Here is a 17,783-nt window from a genome sequence, read left to right as displayed (position 1 = left end):
GGCTTGATGACATGCCACTATGCCGCTGTGGGTAACAAGGCCGCTGGCTCTCGACGTGGAGCGGTATCCTGACTCATGGCTTCAAGGCCGCTGTGCCCAAAAGCCGCTGGGACACTTAGCCTCATTTTCTCCAAGATTGTAACGTGGCGGCTTCAAGAACCGCTGCGGGAAACCGATTGAACGTACGCAATTTTATTATCCAACACTTGGTTTCGCAGCGGCATAATGACACCGTGACAAAAGGCCGATGTGGACGCAAAAGGCCGCTGCAACACTTAGTGAAATAGGCACACGAGCTGGACCATCACTCTTGCTTCTAAAACACCTCTCAAACCTTCCATGATCACCATGTTGCATCTCTAACACCTGATAAGGACATGTGCAATGAAATGCATCCTAGATATGCCTAGATGATGCCTTTGATGATCAAAATGCATGCGAATATGAAGATAAAACAATGGAAATATGCAAGACATCATTTATTTAAGAGAGATAAAATATATGATCCAAATGGACCATGAATATCATGAAAGCATTTTGCTGATGCAGGTTACCAATCCGACCCACACAGTGCTAAGCCCCAAACCGGCTATGGTTTCACATATGGAGGCACGGCCATTTCATGGAGATCAGTCAAGCAGACTATATCAGCCACATCATCCAATCACTCGGAGATATTGGCGATCCATGAAGCAAGTAGGGAGTGTGTCTGGTTGAGACTCATGACACATCACATTTGGACAGCATGTGGGATCACAGATGGTAAGGATGGGCCGACCATTCTTTATGAAGACAATGCGGCCTGCATAGCTCAGCTTAAGGATGGATACATCAAGGGTGACAAGACTAAGCACGTTCTCCCCAAGTTCTTCTTCACCCATGATCTACAGAAGGAAGGAGAGGTCAAGGTACTCCAAGTCAGATCAAGCGAGAACTCAGCCGACCTCTTCACTAAGGCATTACCAACATGCATGCTCAGGAAGCTTATGCAGCAGATTGGTATGCGATCACTGAGAAGCCTTCAGTGATGTTCACTTCAGGGGGAGTAATGCGGCTGTACTCTTTTTCCTATCCATGGCTTCCCGTTTTTACCACATTGGGTTTTTGGGTTTACCATGGAAAGGTTTTAACGAGGCAGTATTCCAAACGCATTACAAACTCTAGACGGTTATGGCATTACAATCTCGATTTTTAACGAGATAGCATCTTACATGCATAATGGACATCAAGGGGAAGTGTTATGAATATTGTGTGATGTCTATTATGGAATGTTCTAGATTTACTTGTTCTCTATTTCAAGTTATTAGACTTTGTCTACAAGCTATGTAATCCTATATAAGGAACTCATTACTCATGGAATAACATAACAATTCATTCATCTCTAAGCCATACGGCTCTCTCTCTCTCTTTAGTTCGATCTATTCTAGACAAGAACACTAGGATTAGAACAAAATGCAATTAAATGTTTCAGTTTCCGTAGTCTAATAAAATTAAAAAATTCCTGAATCTGGTCTGACCAAATTGAACCAAACATGAGCCGGATTGTAATTATAAGTCAAATTTTTATTTTTCTTTTTGAAAGGGTAACTAACCGTCAGACAAGATGTATCCCTGAGTGACCTAACGAGCTCCACTACCGCCGCCGCAACACAAGTCTTGAGAGAGGGTTTAAGGATTTTCCGATGGGAGTACCGTCGTTCTACAGATGGTTAATCGAGAGGTATCCATTGATTTTGCAAGATGTCATCGAAGAAGAACCCCTCGACGCCAAGGTTCGGGTCGATACTAGCAAACCTAATCCAAACGGCGTCGAGTATGACAATCTGTACCTCGACATGAACGGAATCATTCATCCTTGTTTCCATCCTGAAGACAGGGTAACTAACGCCTTTCGTTTTCTGCTCTTCTTTCTCCAAATATATACTAATTTCTCTGTGTTTCTTCAGGCTTCTCCAACAACATTTTCGGAGGTGTTTCAATGCATGTTCGATTACATAGACAGACTTTTCGTCATGGTTCGACCTCGGAAGCTTTTATTCTTGGCTATTGGTGCGTATATTTATCTATCTGTGAAACTTGACTTGTTTTGTTATTTTTTCTTTTATCATTCTTGTAATTTTTTTTCCATATGTTACTCTTAGATGGTGTTGCTCCAAGGGCTAAGATGAATCAACAAAGATCTAGAAGGTTTAGAGCTGCAAAAGATGCAGCAGAGGCCGTATGTACCTCTTTTCTTTTCTTTTTTAAATAAAAATTATGTATCAATCTTGGGCTTTCATTATTTCACTATACAGTTGTTACATTACCACCATCATGAAATGCCATAACTTTTGCTCCACGAATCTGTCTGTGTTACAATTTTAAAGAAAACGATTGAAATTTGGATCTGTTGACCCTGCTGTTTTTAGGCTGCTGAAGAAGAGCGACTGAGGCAAGAGTTTGAGAGTCAAGGGAAGAGGTTGCCTCCTAAACTGGACTCTCAAGTTTTTGACTCTAATGTTATTACTCCTGGAACGGAGTTCATGTCTACTCTCTCATTTGCGTTGCAATACTACATTCACGTCAGACTTAATTCTGACCCTGGTTGGAAAAATATTAAGGTACTAACTAATTATATCTTATGGCTATTTTATTCATAGTTCAGGCTTTGATCATGATTTCCTTCTTCTACTTCTTAAGGTTATCCTCTCAGATGCTAATGTTCCTGGTGAGGGCGAACACAAGATCATGTCTTACATACGTCTTCAAAAGAACCATCCTGGTTACAACCCCAACACTTGTCATTGTCTCTATGGTTTGGTATGTAACCTCCTGTTATTTTATTTTCTTATGTTCCTTCATGTTAGATTTGGGATCTTGATCGAATAGTTAAGGCCTTTCTTCTTATGATTTGTGAATAACAGGACGCGGACTTGATCATGCTGGCTTTGGCCACACACGAAGTTCATATTTCAATCCTTCGTGAGGTTAGTACCAGTCTATCTCCTTTATAATCTCAACACTTGCTTCTTCGGTATTCTTTTGACTCGTGGTGACTTCACCTAGGTTGTTTTCACTCCTGGAGAACAAGACAAATGCTTCTTGTGTGGTCAACTTGGACACCGAGCAGCAGACTGTGAGGGCAAGGTTAAGAGGAAGGCAGGAGATTTGTTTGATAAATCTGAGACAAATGTGGTGGTTAAGAAGCCATACCAGGTATGTTTAAGGGTTACACTTCACTACTATTTTTCAAAATTGCATGCAATGTTTAAGGGTCATTAATTTCTCTAGCATAATAATCATTAAGTTCCCTTATCTTTTGCCAGTTCGTGAACATCTGGACGCTTCCAGAGTATTTGGAGCACGACATGCAGATACCTAACTCGCAACTGCAAAAACATTTGGACCGCATAATTGATGACTTCGTCTTCATCTGTTTTTTTGTTGGCAATGATTTCCTGCCACATATGCCTACACTGGAGATACGGGAGGTTTGTTTTGTCTTAGCTTTATGTTGTTATATTTTTGTTCCAGCTTTTAAAATATCGGGTACAGATTATATAGAAGTCTTCATTTATAGTTGGAATTCAGTAGCTTAGTGCATTTTTTACTCATACTCTGTTCGTTCAATATAATTGATGTGTCAATGAAAGTCTATGAGCCTGCTTAGAACAGCTTGACAAGTTTGAAAAAATGATCAAAAAGGTTTTTTAATAATAGCTTTGGTGTCTTGCAGGGTGCTATAGAATTACTTATGTCTGTGTACAAGAAGGAATTTGGATCAAGTGCAAGTTACCTAAGCAATGGAAGCAAGGTGCATTGCTTAAACATTCTTCATTATATTTGATTTGGCTACTTGATTTTCTTTTTAAAATTTTCATCTCCCAACTTTCAGCTGAATTTAAAGAATGTGGAGCATTTTATCCAGGCCGTTGGGCTCTATGAAAATAATATATTTCAAAGGAGAGCACAAAACCACCAGGTTAATGTCCTTCTATAATTGAGTCATCCGCATTTTCTTTCATTCTAAGGTATCATGATGGAAGGTATACGATTAGAAATATCATTGGGCCATGGAACGTCTTGTTGAGATGACTTCCTTAAGATAACCTAAGAAAATGCTTAAACGAAGTGAATGTTTTGAAACGCCATTTTGCATCGCTATCTAGTATTGCACTCTTCTTGTGAAAGAAATTGCATATCTTTAGTAAGAAGATAAGTGTATCCAACAGTTTTATTTCTCAAAACATGCCATACAAATATCTGTGATATTTCAATGGAGTTACTGTGATATCTGTTACAGAGGCAATCAGAAAGGTTTAGTCGTGACCGAGCTCAATCGAGCAGAAATTGTAACTATGACCCGGTTGTGCAACTAGATTCTCTTGTTGAAGTGTCCGATTCATTGCGTCCCTCATTGGAAGATAACACTAGTGTGGCGAATGTGGAAACAGAATATAACATCAAAGAAGAAGTAAGTAATAGATGATGAATCTCAATAAATTTCTAGCGATCTTTGTGCCTTTTGGTTAAATTGTCAGATGATTATGCTGTCAACTATTTTCTTTTTTCTCCATTTCAAGTCATACTGTTTTTCTTGCTTGATAATATTTAGGACTTGATCTTTACTTACTCGTTTGAATTATACTAAAATACACAGTGGATTTACAGGAAATAGATAACAGTGAAGAATTGAAGTTTAAGCTTAAAAAACTGTTGCGCGAAAAATCAGATGGGTTCAGTTCAGGAAAAGGAGAAGAAGATAAGGTCATTTTTCTCAGCTGCATAAATGCTTAATATTGGTGAGCTTGTGTTTCACATCTGCCTAATCACGTTGGCTATTTCACATGGCTGTTGTATGATCAGGTGAGGCTAGGTGTACAAGGATGGAGGGAGAGATACTATGAGGAAAAATTCATAGCTAAGACGATAGAGGAAATGGAACAAATACGCAAGGATGTTGTGAGTTTCCCCATCCCTAGAATTTGATGAAATATAAATTACGCTTACGTCACTTGTAATGCACAAATTTACTGTTGTGTTATTATTGATCAGGTTTTGAAGTATACAGAAGGTCTTTGTTGGATAATGCATTACTATTATCATGGTGTTTGTTCATGGAATTGGTCAGTTTCCTGTCATCCTTCTACATATATAATACACTTTTCACATTTCACTATGTTCGGTGTTCGTTTCTTGTAATATTTTGAAGCAGGATGATTACTGCGCCTAGATAAACAATATATACTTATAGGATTTTAGTGCTCCTTTTTTATTTTCGCATCATTCTTCAAGTTTGAGTACACTGTTCAATATACAAAGTTTTCCGGGCAAGGCTTCCATCATATTTTTGCCATCCATCTTAAACATATCCTTTAGTTTTTTCAGCTGAGATGTTTTATGTTTTGCGTACATCGGTTGGAGTATGGTTTAATTCCATAATAACCTTGTTTTAGAGGCAATATGGCCTTTGTAATAGCAACTTTAGCATAAATGAGCGAACTGATTCACACTTTGCCTTACTCCCTATTGTTTGTCTTTGGTTAACTGCGTGTTTGTTTTGCAGGTTTTATCCTTATCATTATGCACCTTTCGCGTCTGATCTCAAGTGCCTTGATAAGCTAGATATTAAGTTCGAACTAGGTTCCCCATTTAAACCATTCAATCAGCTTCTGGCAGTTCTGCCATCTGCAAGGTAATTCTATCTGTATTTCTGAGTGTTTATCATCCCTTTCTGCCGTCCCTGGTTTGCTCACTGGATACCTATCTCAGTGCACATGCTCTCCCAGAGTGTTTTAGGAAACTGATGACAGATCCAAATTCACCTATAGCTGAGTTTTATCCTCCCGGTATGTGGTTTTTCTAGAATTAGTCTCTTTCATTGAGGTAGTGTCCAATCCATGTCTCTCATTTTCCTTTTTTTCTGTGTGCAGATTTTGAGATTGACATGAATGGAAAGCGCTATTCTTGGCAGGTTTGATTTTTCTTTTCAGCTCATTAAGGCAGACATGATGGTTTGGTGGCCTGCACTATTTCTAAAGTGAGATGTAATCTTTCCTTGTAAAGGGTATAGCAAAACTGCCTTTTATAGAAGAACAGCGTCTTCTGGATGCAGCCGCAAAAGTGGAGCACTCACTGACGGTACAGCCTGTCTCATGCATAGATATTAACTTTATAGTGTTTATTTCTGTATAAGAATCACATGTAACTTTGTTTTCCTTCCATTTAATTTTTCCAGAAGGAGGAAGTTCGAAGAAACAGTGTGTTGTCTGACATGCTCTTTGTGGTTTCATCTCATCCCCTTGCTGAGCTCATCCGTTCTCTCAGTAGCCGTACTATCAAATTGAGCAACAAAGAACGAGAAATAGCTACAGAAAAAATTGACCCTGGACTAAGGTTCGTGTTTAAATATTGAGAATGGTTGATTCAGGTTGGTAATAACTGTAGGGGTTTAGTAGTGATTTGATTTTCTGTTTCTAGTTTTGTTATAAAAGGAAAGGGCTAAATTTAGTAAGGAAGCCAAGTTGGAAATTAGAATTAAGATCGAAAATTTATTGATAACTGCAGTGAAGGGATGAATGGTTACTTAGCTTTATGTGGTGGAGATAGTCAGCCTTCATCTTTCAGGTCCCCCATCGAGGGGATGGAAGATGTATTAGCCAATCAAGTCATGTAAGCCCTTTATCACGAGTTTCGGTTTTGTTTTTATTTTTTGCCTCTCTTCGAGTTATATCAAATTAACACTTTTTTTTGTACAGTTGTGCCATATACAAACTTCCAGATGATCTTAGAGGAACTGACATTGCTCGTCCACCTCCAGGAGTGGTGTTGCCTAAAAAGGTATAGTTGATTGTTACTATTTGCATCTACTTGGCTTCCGATTTTGTGTTTGACGTTGTCGTGAAAAATAAAGAAAGCTGTTTCTAGAACCAAAAAACATAGCCTACTTGTTTTTACGAGTACGTGGTTACAGCGTTCTTCATTTGTCGTGTCTACAGACTGTACAACTAGCGGATTTGAAAGGTGGAGCTAATCTATGGCATGAAGATGGTGATCGAAGACGAGCTCCTGCAAAGATTATAAAAATAAAGAGGTGAAGATTATGAATCTTTTGTTGTATCCAAAGTTTTGGGAGACCTTTCCATGTACGGCTTGTGTTAAATCTGTTTTCTCACTGTCTGCAGGTATAACCCACAAGGATCCATTACGGGGGATAGGCTTGGGAAGGCAGCGCACAGACTTGTGTTACAGACAATAGATTCCCAACCGGGTAAGACGCACATCAACTCGGAACCAGCATTGTGTCCGAATACTATATTCCACAACATTCAGGTGACGAAGAAAGTCGCATCATTCCGGGGGAGTGTGGTACAGAAGAAACACCCTCAGTGTGAGTTAGCTTTGAAGAAAAACAGAAGCCATCAAAGTGAATTCACCGAGGAGAAGACTGCATTCAGAAAGCGCAAGGAAAAGGAGAAAAGAGGGAGAAATTTGGCTAACAGAAGGGACAGAGCGAAGAATGAGCAGCAAGGAAACAAAGGAGAAAGCAATCTGGAAAACAAAAGGCGTCGAAGTGAAGTCAATGAGGACAACAGACTGGAACACAAAAGGCCTCGACCGACTGAGGAGAGAAACATAAACTCTGAGGGGAAGGAAGAAAACAAATGCGCTCAAGCTGAACTCACTGAGGAGGAGAAGAATGCAAAACGAAAGCTAAAGAAAAGGAGAAGACAGAAGAAAGACATTTAGGTAGTAGAAGAAACAGAACCAAAATATGAGCTAGCAAACGAAGGAGAAGTTTTGTTTGAACCAAACAGTTTTGATACTCAATGTTTTAGCGATCGTTCCATGTCTTTAATTTCACATGCTACCTAAAAAGAAAGCCAGTTTCCATCCTTTCACCATTGTACTTGTTCGTTTGTTTGTTGTGCTTTAGTGGTGTTCTTGTCAAACTAATTTTTTGAGATAATCTTGAATCTTTTATGGTAACTGGATAAAGCTCATGGAGATGGAATCAATTGTCCAGTTCTCTTGGGTGAAAAAAAAAAATTCTCGTGCATTTCTCCCCTTTTTATCAATTTATTAAACATTTATCTAAATATAAGGGCCAAAATAGATCAGATCATGAATAGAAAGAGACTTTTCATTTTCTCTCTCTAAAAACAAAAGCTCTCTACTCTTATCTTCTTCTGCGATCAACTCTGTTTTCCGGCCGGCGTTTGTGGGCTCACACAGACACAACGTTGGTCGAGATTCATGTGAAATTTTCTTTTAGTTTCTCTTCTTGCTTGCATAGCCTTCGGTGGGATAGAAATTCAAAATTTGATATAAATAACTTAAGTTTCTTTCTATTGTGGATCTTGATTTAGATCGAAAATTTCGAAGATGATTTTTTACTCTCTGACTGAGTGCATGTCCGTTCCACGTTATTTGATCATCGATGTGTAGTGTTTCTATGGTTTTAAGATCTTGGATCAGATCGTTGGCTTTCGGTCCTCTCCTCTTGTTCAGAGTAGTTTCTTCTTCGATTTTTATGGTTTGACAATAGACTCTGGTGATGAAGCTCTTGGGATCAGACGGATCACTTATCCTTGAATCTTTGGATTTGGAGCTTCGGCTCATTCGTAACAGGTCGCTGGAAGTCGTCAGGCAAACCAGTTATTCACTGCGTCTTCCTTGGTTGTAGCATACGGTCCTGATCGTGGCTCCTTTACCGTTTCAGAGAAATATAGTGAGTGACGTATTTGATCTCCATCAATAAAGTTTCGACCTTGGTGTTGTCCTGCTTCAAATCCTTCTCTTCCCAATAGTTCTTCGTTTATTCAGTGTTTTAAGTGTTGGATAAGATCCCTTTTGATTAGATTCTTAGTGTGTTTTTATGTTTATGGCTTCCGGGGACTTGCATGCTGTCTGCTGGCTTTAGTTTCTAGGGAAGTTCTTTTCTTTGCCTAACTTAATTTTCTGGGGGTCTCGTAACGGCTTGCCAGCTCTGTTTTAGTTCCTGAATCTCTCCAATGTATTTCACCTTTGTATCTCCTTGTTAATCTAAATAGAAAAAATTAGTAAAAGATAATAAAACCAAAAGAAACTTACATAATTACAATTCAATCTAGGACTATTCAAACCTAAATCTAATACTGACCCATCAAAATCGGATACCTATTTTCAGAAATTGGATTCCTGAATACGTTCCCTCTTATTGGTTGAAAAGCTCGGTTAAAAAGTAAAGAAATAAATGAAAAACATAAAAGGTTAAACTTAAAAGCAAATCGTTTCACTGTATGAATCTCTCTCTCACTATCTATTCCACTGTTATCGACCGCGTTTCTCTAGAAATTTTCAAAACCCTAGTCAATTGAGAATCTAAACCCAAATCATGTTTAATTGAGACGATCCAAAGACGAAAGAAAACAGCTCGAGTAGTGTAGGAGGAGGAGAAGAAACGGCTATGGTCCCATTCTCCGGAGAAGTAACTGGGGATGACGTCGTAAACCCAAACACCATGGACAAATCTGTCGACCCAGGAACCGAGCAAAGTCCCCGAAATGCAGATGAAAGCGGAAAAAATCAAGTGAGAAAGAGAAAGGGGAGGAATCAAGTGAGGAAGAAGAAAGAGGAGGAATCAGAAAAAAGAAGAGGAGGAATCCGGAGAAGTAGAAGAAGACAAGGCCGGAGAAGAAGAAAAGAAACCTAAAGAAGGAGATGGAGTGGAGCCCCGAAAAAATGACAAAGAAGCTGAAGAAGAGACGACCCAATCAGTACGAGAACATGAAACTGAGACGCATGCAGTGGTAAGTAATCTATATTATAATAGGGGACTTGGGGCTTTCCCAGCGTGCTACGTCAGCGTTTTTAGCGTGTGGACTTTCTATTTGTTTTGAGCTTCTCCTTAAAACACTTATTATGTTCGACCCATATCTTTTTTTCCCACTACTCGACAACACAAAAGAAACGAAGTTTAGGGATTCTGCCGCCTCTGTCTAGATCTTTCTCTGGCTATTCCTCTTCCGGTTTCCATCTTTTAAGATCGATCTTTAACACTCTGCGCACGTTTTCTGGCCACGAATCGATTCATCATTCTGTAACTCCTTCAGAAGCCTTTTATATATAGAGTTCCTCTGAGGTAGAGCCTCACACCTTTTCTTCTCGATTTGATTTGATTTTGCGATTCTCTCATTCTTTGAAAATATCTTCACTAGCTTCTCCAACCACCGTCGCCGCTGTTCCTTACTCCACCTTCGACTCCCTCCGCCTCGGAAGATCCGCCCAGTCTGTCGTCTGTCGGCTCATACGATTCTGGGATTCCAGGAACATTAGCAAGAATGGAGAGTTCATGGGTATCACCATTCTCCTCCTTGATGAACAGGTTATGTTTTTTTTTGTGTTCATACATGAAGCGTCTGTTCATGTTTTTTTGATTTTGTCGTCTGTAATTTTAGGACCAACTAATGGTTTCCTTCTGATTTTCTTACAGGATTCCGTGATCCACGGTTTCATACAGGCGAACCGGGCCAGCCAGTACCGGTAATCTCTGAAATCCGGTTCGATTGTGCGATTGGACCGTTTTGAAGTTGCAAGGGTGGCCCACATGTTCAAAGTTACGGAGCATCAGTACCAGCTCCGCTTCCTTCCTTCAACACGTCTTGATGAAGTCTAGGTGAACGCTCATGTTATCAAGTCGAACAGATTCATGTTGAGGCGTTTTGATCACCATGCTTGCCAACACCAACTTGGAGCTTCCAGGTCTGTACTATTCCTTTTAACAAATTTAACAATGAAATATTATATATAAAAATAAGTTCAGCAAATTATTGGAGAAGACCAACTCTGTTTTACACGTATTGATGAAGTATTGATTTTACATGTATAAGGAAATATTTTTTTTCTTTTTTACTCCGCAGATGTTATGGGTGAGATAAGATCTGTGCAGGGGTCTGACCTCAACAACACCTCAGCCACGAGCAGAGTTGTTGTCAGTTTCCTAATTGAACCGTAAGTTTTTTTTTTGATAAGGAGATGTCAAAACTAACCAAGCAGGAAGCTGCTGTTCTTGCTTTCGATGTGTTAATTTCTTGCCTTTGGAAAACCATTTAGATTATTCTTGGCATTTTTCAGAGAATTGCTACTTTGCTGTAGGTGCATGAGGGTGGAGAGGAGCGTCTCCCAGGATAACTTGAAGAGCTAGAAGGTAAATAGTTTATGTTTCAGATCCGCGTCACACCTTTCAATTTCACTCTTAACCACCGTACCTTCACAGTCTCCACCATCACTGAAGATTCCCCCATGTTGAACCATGTCAAGGTTGTCTCACTAAAAATTGTTATATTTATGGTAATTGCATCTTTTTAAGACTGTCTGTTTGTGTTACTCAGGAACACGTTGAAGTCATTTCTACAAGCAGTGAGGATAAAGTCGGCCTGGCACGTTCGTCTTCTGGTCCCCCCAATTTAGGAGGCAAGATTGGGGCGGAATGTGCTTTGGCAAATCCTCCTGAGAATGCAGAAGCTCAGAAGAAACGCAAGCGTGGCAGTGAGTAGTTGGGAGAAAATGTTCCTGCCACCCCGTCAACACCACTATCTATCTTTTTTAAAAAGCTTCTAATAGCTATGTTTCTCTTTGCAACTTTGTTTTTTTTTCCTTTTTTTCGTTTCATATCTGATATTTTATCTATGTTTTGGATTATTAAATCAATGAATCGATCAACTTTGAAAGAGCGCACCATCTTCAATGTCGCAGACTTTGTGGTCGAGAGATGCCCATATCTATACAAGACTACTGAACATTTTTTCGCTATCCATTTCACCTCCAAAACAAGTCTTGAAGAAGTGACCAACCATGGTCCACTGATAAGCTTCCAAAAATTCATGCTTCCCATAGGTATGACCCAGGAGGGCCAAAAGTGGCATTTCTTGTCTTAACCATCTCCAAGTTCTTGCCAACACAAATTTAGAACTCTCTGGTTAGTTTCTATCTATTTAGAAACTAAAATATTCAATTTTATTTACACAATATTTTTTTAATGTGAGACTGTCCATGAAATTGCAGATGTAGTTGGTGAGATAAAATCAGTTAAAGGTTATGGCCTTACGGACGATGAAGTCACTTCTCCAATTTTCATCCGTTTCCTCATCGCTCCGTTAGTACCTCCTAACTCTTATTTATCACACATTTCCCCCCTGATATACTTACTTTAATAAGTTAATAATTTTACATATAGAACCATGGAAGTGAATTTGTGTTTACTGGACAATACTGCAGCAGTATTTAAGTGTCTCCTAAATACTGGAGATAGAACCCACTCTGTCATGGTTGTCACAAGTGTGAATCCTAAAAAAATTGGAGGTTTGTTACTTCCAACCTTATAACTTACATTATATTAGATAAACCTTACTGCTGCCTAACTAATCATATTTCTCCAGGTGGCCTCTACCTCATCACCACCGCACCAACGAAATTGTTTTCAGGCCTTGACCTCTATGCCACCACAGAGTTCACCAGAAGGTAAATTCATTTTCTCTACCGGTTTATGCAACATAATATGTCTGCTCAAATAAGCATTCACCCTTTTCATTCCAGCATAAGCAACACAGTAGGACAGAACATACCCAGTCTCCCCGCCGGAAGAATGATCACTAGCGAACAAATAAGCTCAATAGGAGATCTCAACATGTTCCTTTCCAACTCTACCGCTCAGGTTCCTAATATACTTCCAACACTGTTTAAATTATCTTACCCTTTCATAATATGATATAAGATGCTTTATATTTTGGTTTACTCTTACTCACATAGGAAGCTTATTTTATTAGCAAAGCCCGGATTGTTGAGGTATTAGGTCAAAATGGATGGTACTATGTCTCTTGCAGTCGGTGCGGGATAAAGCTTCACAACTCTGCCGCTGCTCTTCCTTGCAACCACTGTCTTGATACCAATGCCCGCGGTGTTGTTAGGTAGAAGTTAATATGTTCATTTGGAAAATTAATTGACTCTTTTGCAAACTCTGATCAATCATGTTATCATTTTTTACAGTTACCGTGTTGAATTATTGGTGGACGATGGAAATAATTATGCTACTTTTTTGGTGTAAAAGGAAATGCTTAATCTCACCAAACAAGTTGCAGCTACTACACTTCATGATGAGGTTTCTGTTTCTTACCACATAACATTTGTGCAAACTGTAACAATGACTAAAGCATCTAACATACTGCAGGTGAATCATGGTGTGTGCAACAAACTCCCACCACCCCTTGCAGCACTTCAAAGCAAAGTGTTTGTTTTCCATGTTGTTCTCACGCCAAACATTATCACCACAAACTCTCCCACATTCACTGTTTTAGGAATCAGTGACACTACCAACCCAGAGGTATAATACTATATACTAACTTAACCGTTTACAACTGATTAAAAGTTTTTATAATCAATTTTGTACATATATCCAGCCTTTCACCATCAATGATACCAAACATGTTCAGCTGGCATATGGAGAGGCATCAACTTCCGTCTCTAATACTTTAACAGATGAAGTGGAAGGAGGTGAAAGCAAGATCTCGAGTGAGTGAGAGAATGAAGTACCACTGACGTGAACCAACTCTGTTTTCTATCTCTTTAATGTTTTTTCATTCCCAAGCTTTTTCAACTTACGTTTTTCCATATTTCCACTGTCGTTTCATTTAAGAATACAATTGTGCGTCTTCGTTAGATGACTGATGACGGTTTATTGATTTCAGTTATTTCAAATGGGTTCACGTTAAATTTACTAGCTTCTTCAAGTATTTTTTACAAAAACTACATATTATTAACATGACACACAATAACACCTTCCTGAACATATCAACTCACCTTTTGAATATTTTGTACAAAATCTACACTCCTTTTCATACCACTTAACACATTCCTTCTTCTTCTTATACATTTCTTACCCCCACTCCTTCTTATGCATTCTTCACTCTTTCTTTCCTATCAACTTCCAACAACATCTTTCTTTCCTATCAACTTCTATAAACATTTTCAATGATTTCATTTCAGATATTTCTAACATCCCCGCGCTTGCGCGGGGGCTCCGCCACTAGTTAATAAGGAAAACTAACTGCAATTTCGAGTTAGTGTAATATTGAGAAACAAAGTAAAACTTAGAATGTTCTGATCACTTTGTAAACCTAAGTTGAACTTCAACTCTATAAATGTACGAACTTTGTGAAACCAAGAAAAACTTCAACTTTATGATTGCTTAACTAAGTCCAAGTTTGTGAACTTTATGTTGATGGTTGTAACATGTCGTACGTGATCCGGTTTTCAATTGAGTGCAGCTTGTAGATGACGAAGAAGAAGGCATGCAACCGGTGAACTTTCACTTTCCTTCAAGCCAGTATCAAAAGTCTTTAAAGCTTTCAGGAAAATGTTACATTGACATGGCGCTAAGAAATATACAAACTATCCTGCAACGGGAGGAGGTGGACTGGTTCATAGTGCATCCACATTTCCAACATTTCTTCCATATTAAAAACCGAAAGCAAAAGTGGATGGGAATGTGGCTTCTCGTTTTGCGATCAGCTTGTGTAGCGAAGAAGTATGAGTTATGGTTTATCATTAATGGCGTCCCAATCAGATACCCTCTCAGAGAATTCGGGCTCATTTCTGGACTATACTGCCATGAGTATCCCCCCAACCATGAGAGGTTGGGTGGTACAACCTTCACGAACAAGTATTTTGAAGGGAAAAAGGTTACATACGCCGATTTGCAGAAGCAGATGTTGGCAATGAAACCAAAGCCACATCAGGATCGTCTAAAGATGGTCGTTATATACTTCTTAGCCAGCATCCTTGTTGGAGACCGAAAGAGTGGAGAGGGAGCATCACATGTGAACAGTTTCTTCCTAACTGTTGTTGATGACCTAAATGCGTGTTTAAAGTTTCCTTGGGGGCGGTATGCATTCGAACCTAACTTGAGGGATGTCTCTAGCTTCTAGGAGAAGTCCGACGGAGTTGTGCCGACGAGTTGGGTTTTTACAAGCTTTCCTGTTCTTTTGGAGGTATTCTTAAGCTCTTCTTGTACTTAAGATATATATAGTAAATATGTTTAATTTTTTGTTGTTGTGTGAAGTTGTTGGCCTTTGAGACAATTCCAAGCTTGAGGAACCATTTCCGCGAAATTGTGAATGGTGCACGTCCTGGTTGCCAACAGATATGCAAGATGCAGTACAAACGCATAGGTAGAACCAAGTCATACATTCTGAATGCAATTAACGAGAAACTTGGTGATACTATGGTAATTAACGTTTTATGTGTATTCAAATTGAATAGAAACTAAAGTATTATTTGGCAAAAGATATTGAGAGTGTCTTGGTAGCAACAACGGTTGAGAAGGAACTTCTGAAAAGCATAGGGATGGGCAAGGAAATTGTTGGGCCGATAACTCGGATGATGCAGCAATTGATCGTTGGACCAAGATAATACAGAAAGGGAAGAAACAAATTTTCTTTGAAGAATAGTTTGACATCAATGTAACTGCTCGTACAGCTCCGGTTGAAGGTCCCACCATTCGTGATGCAGAATGTTGTCAAGCTCATGCAGATTTGGTGGAGGCTCCTGGAGTTGAGGTAATAGAAGCCCTCGAAGGTCGGCTTATGAATACAATCCGAGATGTTTTCGAGGAAGTGAACAAAACTTCATTTCATTGGGTAACCGGCTAACTCCTCTAGAAAAAGAAGTGAAATGTCTTAGGATGAGTGTTCCAAGAATTTTTTTTTTTAACACCAAATTTCAATTAATAAAAGGGTTAGTTGGGAGCAGTGAAGGCATCACCAACAACCATGGTTCCTGATACAATTAGTGCATCTTTTGTCAATGCATCTGTAAGGATATTCCTCTCACGAGGAATCCATGAGAAAAAAACAAAATCAAAGTTTGAGCTAAAGTAGGAGATATCAGCTAAAGTTTCATAGAGCTCTGAGAGAGGAGTCTCCAAGTTGATTGTCTTTATAAGTTGGGCGGAATCAGATTCAAAAGCCGCACTCTTCAATCCCAAGTCAATGCAAGTTCGAATTGCCTCTCGGAGCGCAGGGCCTTCCGCCAGTAGGGGCGAATAGACGTACTTAACTGATGATTTGAACTTGAAGGACTGCGTTCTGTTGCTAGTGAGAAGCACCCATTAGTGACCCCGATGGTGGTGTTATTCTGTCCGAGCAAGATGGTGGTGATACTCCATCGGAGCAAGATGGTTCAGATGGTGGTGATGCTCCGTCGGAGCAAGATGGTGGTGATACTCCGTCGGAGAAAGATAAAGATGGTGGTAATGACGACATGGATGAAACTGCAGAGATGTGTGCAGCGGCTGAGAAGTTGGAGAGTCAGATGTCTGAGAATTATGTCGTTAAAGTTGGTGAGAAGGGAAAGAAAGTGGGGATGTCCAAACCATAAGAAGAAAAAAAAAGGAAAAGAAAAAGTGATGGAAAAGAAGTACGTCGTTCGAAAAAGGCAAAGGGAAAAAATATTGTGAGGAGTCCCGTTTGGACAAGACAGAAGAAGAAGAAGGAGAAAACTGGGAAGAGGAGGAAATGTACCCAGAAAAAGTCAGGTGAAAAGAAGTAGAAGGAGGAGGCGGCTGAGAAGGAAAAGGCAGGTGAGAAGAAGAAGACGGTAGGTGCCCAGAAGAAGGGAGGTGAAAAGAAGCAGAGGAATACCAAGAAGGGAGGTAAGAAAAAGGTGTAAAATCCCTATGTGGTTGTTTTAATAATGTGACAAGTACTCGGATTGTATGACTTTTTTGAATTCCCGTATGACTTATGTTATAACTTTGTGGTTTGTTATTGAAGACTTATGTTATTTCATAGAACTGCTTTAAGTAGGTGAAACTTTTCAAAGTTTCTCTTTCATTTTAGCCAACTTCATGAAACTAAAGTAATTCGTAACTGCGTAGAGTAAGTGAAACTTTGTAAAGTTAAACTTTCATCTTAGTAATTCGTGCAGGTGGAACTTTTTAAATTAAACTTTCATCTTAGTAATTTGTGACAAGTAGGTGAAACTTTGTAAAGTTAAACTTTCATCTTAGTCTAACTTCGTGAGATTAAAGTAATTCGTGACAAGTAGGTGAAACTTTGTAAAGTTAAACTTTTATCTTAAGCAAACAACAAAGTTATTCATTCCAAACGACGACAACAACAACAACAACGATAACAACAACAACAACAACAACGATAACAACAACAACAACAACAACAACAACAACAACAAAGTATTAAACAGAAAAAGAAAGGCTTCAAAGACAATTCGGACAAGTAAGCTTATACTTGAGTTCATCAATATCTGCAGCCATCTCATCCACACGCTTCCTTAACTTTTAAACCTCTTCCTGGACACCGAAGACCCATGGTTGACGGAAATGAAAGCTATCATTCTACACATAAACCAGAAAGTATCAAAATATGTACATAAAACCCGAAAGTATCCATAAATTACCTCAAAATTTTGGCAAGTAAAGTATTATCTCCCTGGTAAAGTATCAAAATCGGTTGGATACTTCGGATCCCGAGACACCTCGTTGATGCTTCTCCCCCCCTCCCCACTAGGGCATATGGTCGGAATCCCACACTCGACATCCGCCACGAAGCCAAGCATGTTGATGTCTCTCTTCAGAGCCTTCATCTACATGTGTTCCTCGTATGGATGAGTCATGATTCTAAGTATTCGAGTTAGGAAGAAAGAAGAGGGTCCGAAGAGAAATCAAAATTCTCGAGAATTCTAGAGAGAGATTGAATAGTGGAGAGAGAGATGTGTTTGAGATAAATAAGGGAAACAAAAAAATGGGTTCA

The 17,783-nt window shown here is 39.2% G+C and overlaps 1 protein-coding gene and 1 long non-coding RNA gene across 3 annotated transcripts; both read left to right on the top strand.

The window, feature by feature from the left end:
- Positions 1 to 1,573: 1,573 nt before the first annotated feature.
- On the top strand, positions 1,574 to 7,875 carry LOC108855167 (5'-3' exoribonuclease 2). The gene is made up of 23 exons (XM_018628914.2): positions 1,574 to 1,877; positions 1,947 to 2,049; positions 2,142 to 2,218; positions 2,409 to 2,600; positions 2,680 to 2,799; positions 2,904 to 2,966; positions 3,046 to 3,195; positions 3,306 to 3,470; positions 3,716 to 3,793; positions 3,875 to 3,961; positions 4,283 to 4,453; positions 4,651 to 4,746; positions 4,846 to 4,941; positions 5,035 to 5,105; positions 5,546 to 5,674; positions 5,752 to 5,828; positions 5,913 to 5,953; positions 6,046 to 6,120; positions 6,218 to 6,375; positions 6,547 to 6,651; positions 6,738 to 6,819; positions 6,978 to 7,072; positions 7,164 to 7,875. Exons 1-23 carry the CDS (start codon positions 1,683 to 1,685, stop codon positions 7,726 to 7,728), a joined length of 2,991 nt encoding a protein of 996 aa, XP_018484416.2. The 5' UTR covers positions 1,574 to 1,682; the 3' UTR covers positions 7,729 to 7,875.
- Positions 7,876 to 9,431: 1,556 nt separating this feature from the next.
- On the top strand, positions 9,432 to 11,690 carry LOC130511569 (uncharacterized). Of its 2 annotated transcripts, XR_008945073.1 has the most exons (7): positions 9,861 to 10,102; positions 10,179 to 10,345; positions 10,454 to 10,722; positions 10,881 to 10,971; positions 11,116 to 11,167; positions 11,237 to 11,280; positions 11,352 to 11,690. It is a non-coding gene; the product is annotated as an uncharacterized LOC130511569 (long non-coding RNA). The 2 variants fall into 2 exon arrangements; XR_008945072.1 differs by having other exon boundaries at positions 9,432 to 10,102; positions 11,116 to 11,280.
- The last annotated feature ends 6,093 nt before the right edge of the window (positions 11,691 to 17,783 follow it).

The sequence above is a fragment of the Raphanus sativus genome, chromosome 4 (genome assembly GCF_000801105.2).
Source record: "Raphanus sativus cultivar WK10039 chromosome 4, ASM80110v3, whole genome shotgun sequence".
Taxonomy (NCBI): Eukaryota; Viridiplantae; Streptophyta; class Magnoliopsida; order Brassicales; family Brassicaceae; genus Raphanus; species Raphanus sativus.
This window is presented reverse-complemented; position numbering and strand designations above follow the sequence as displayed.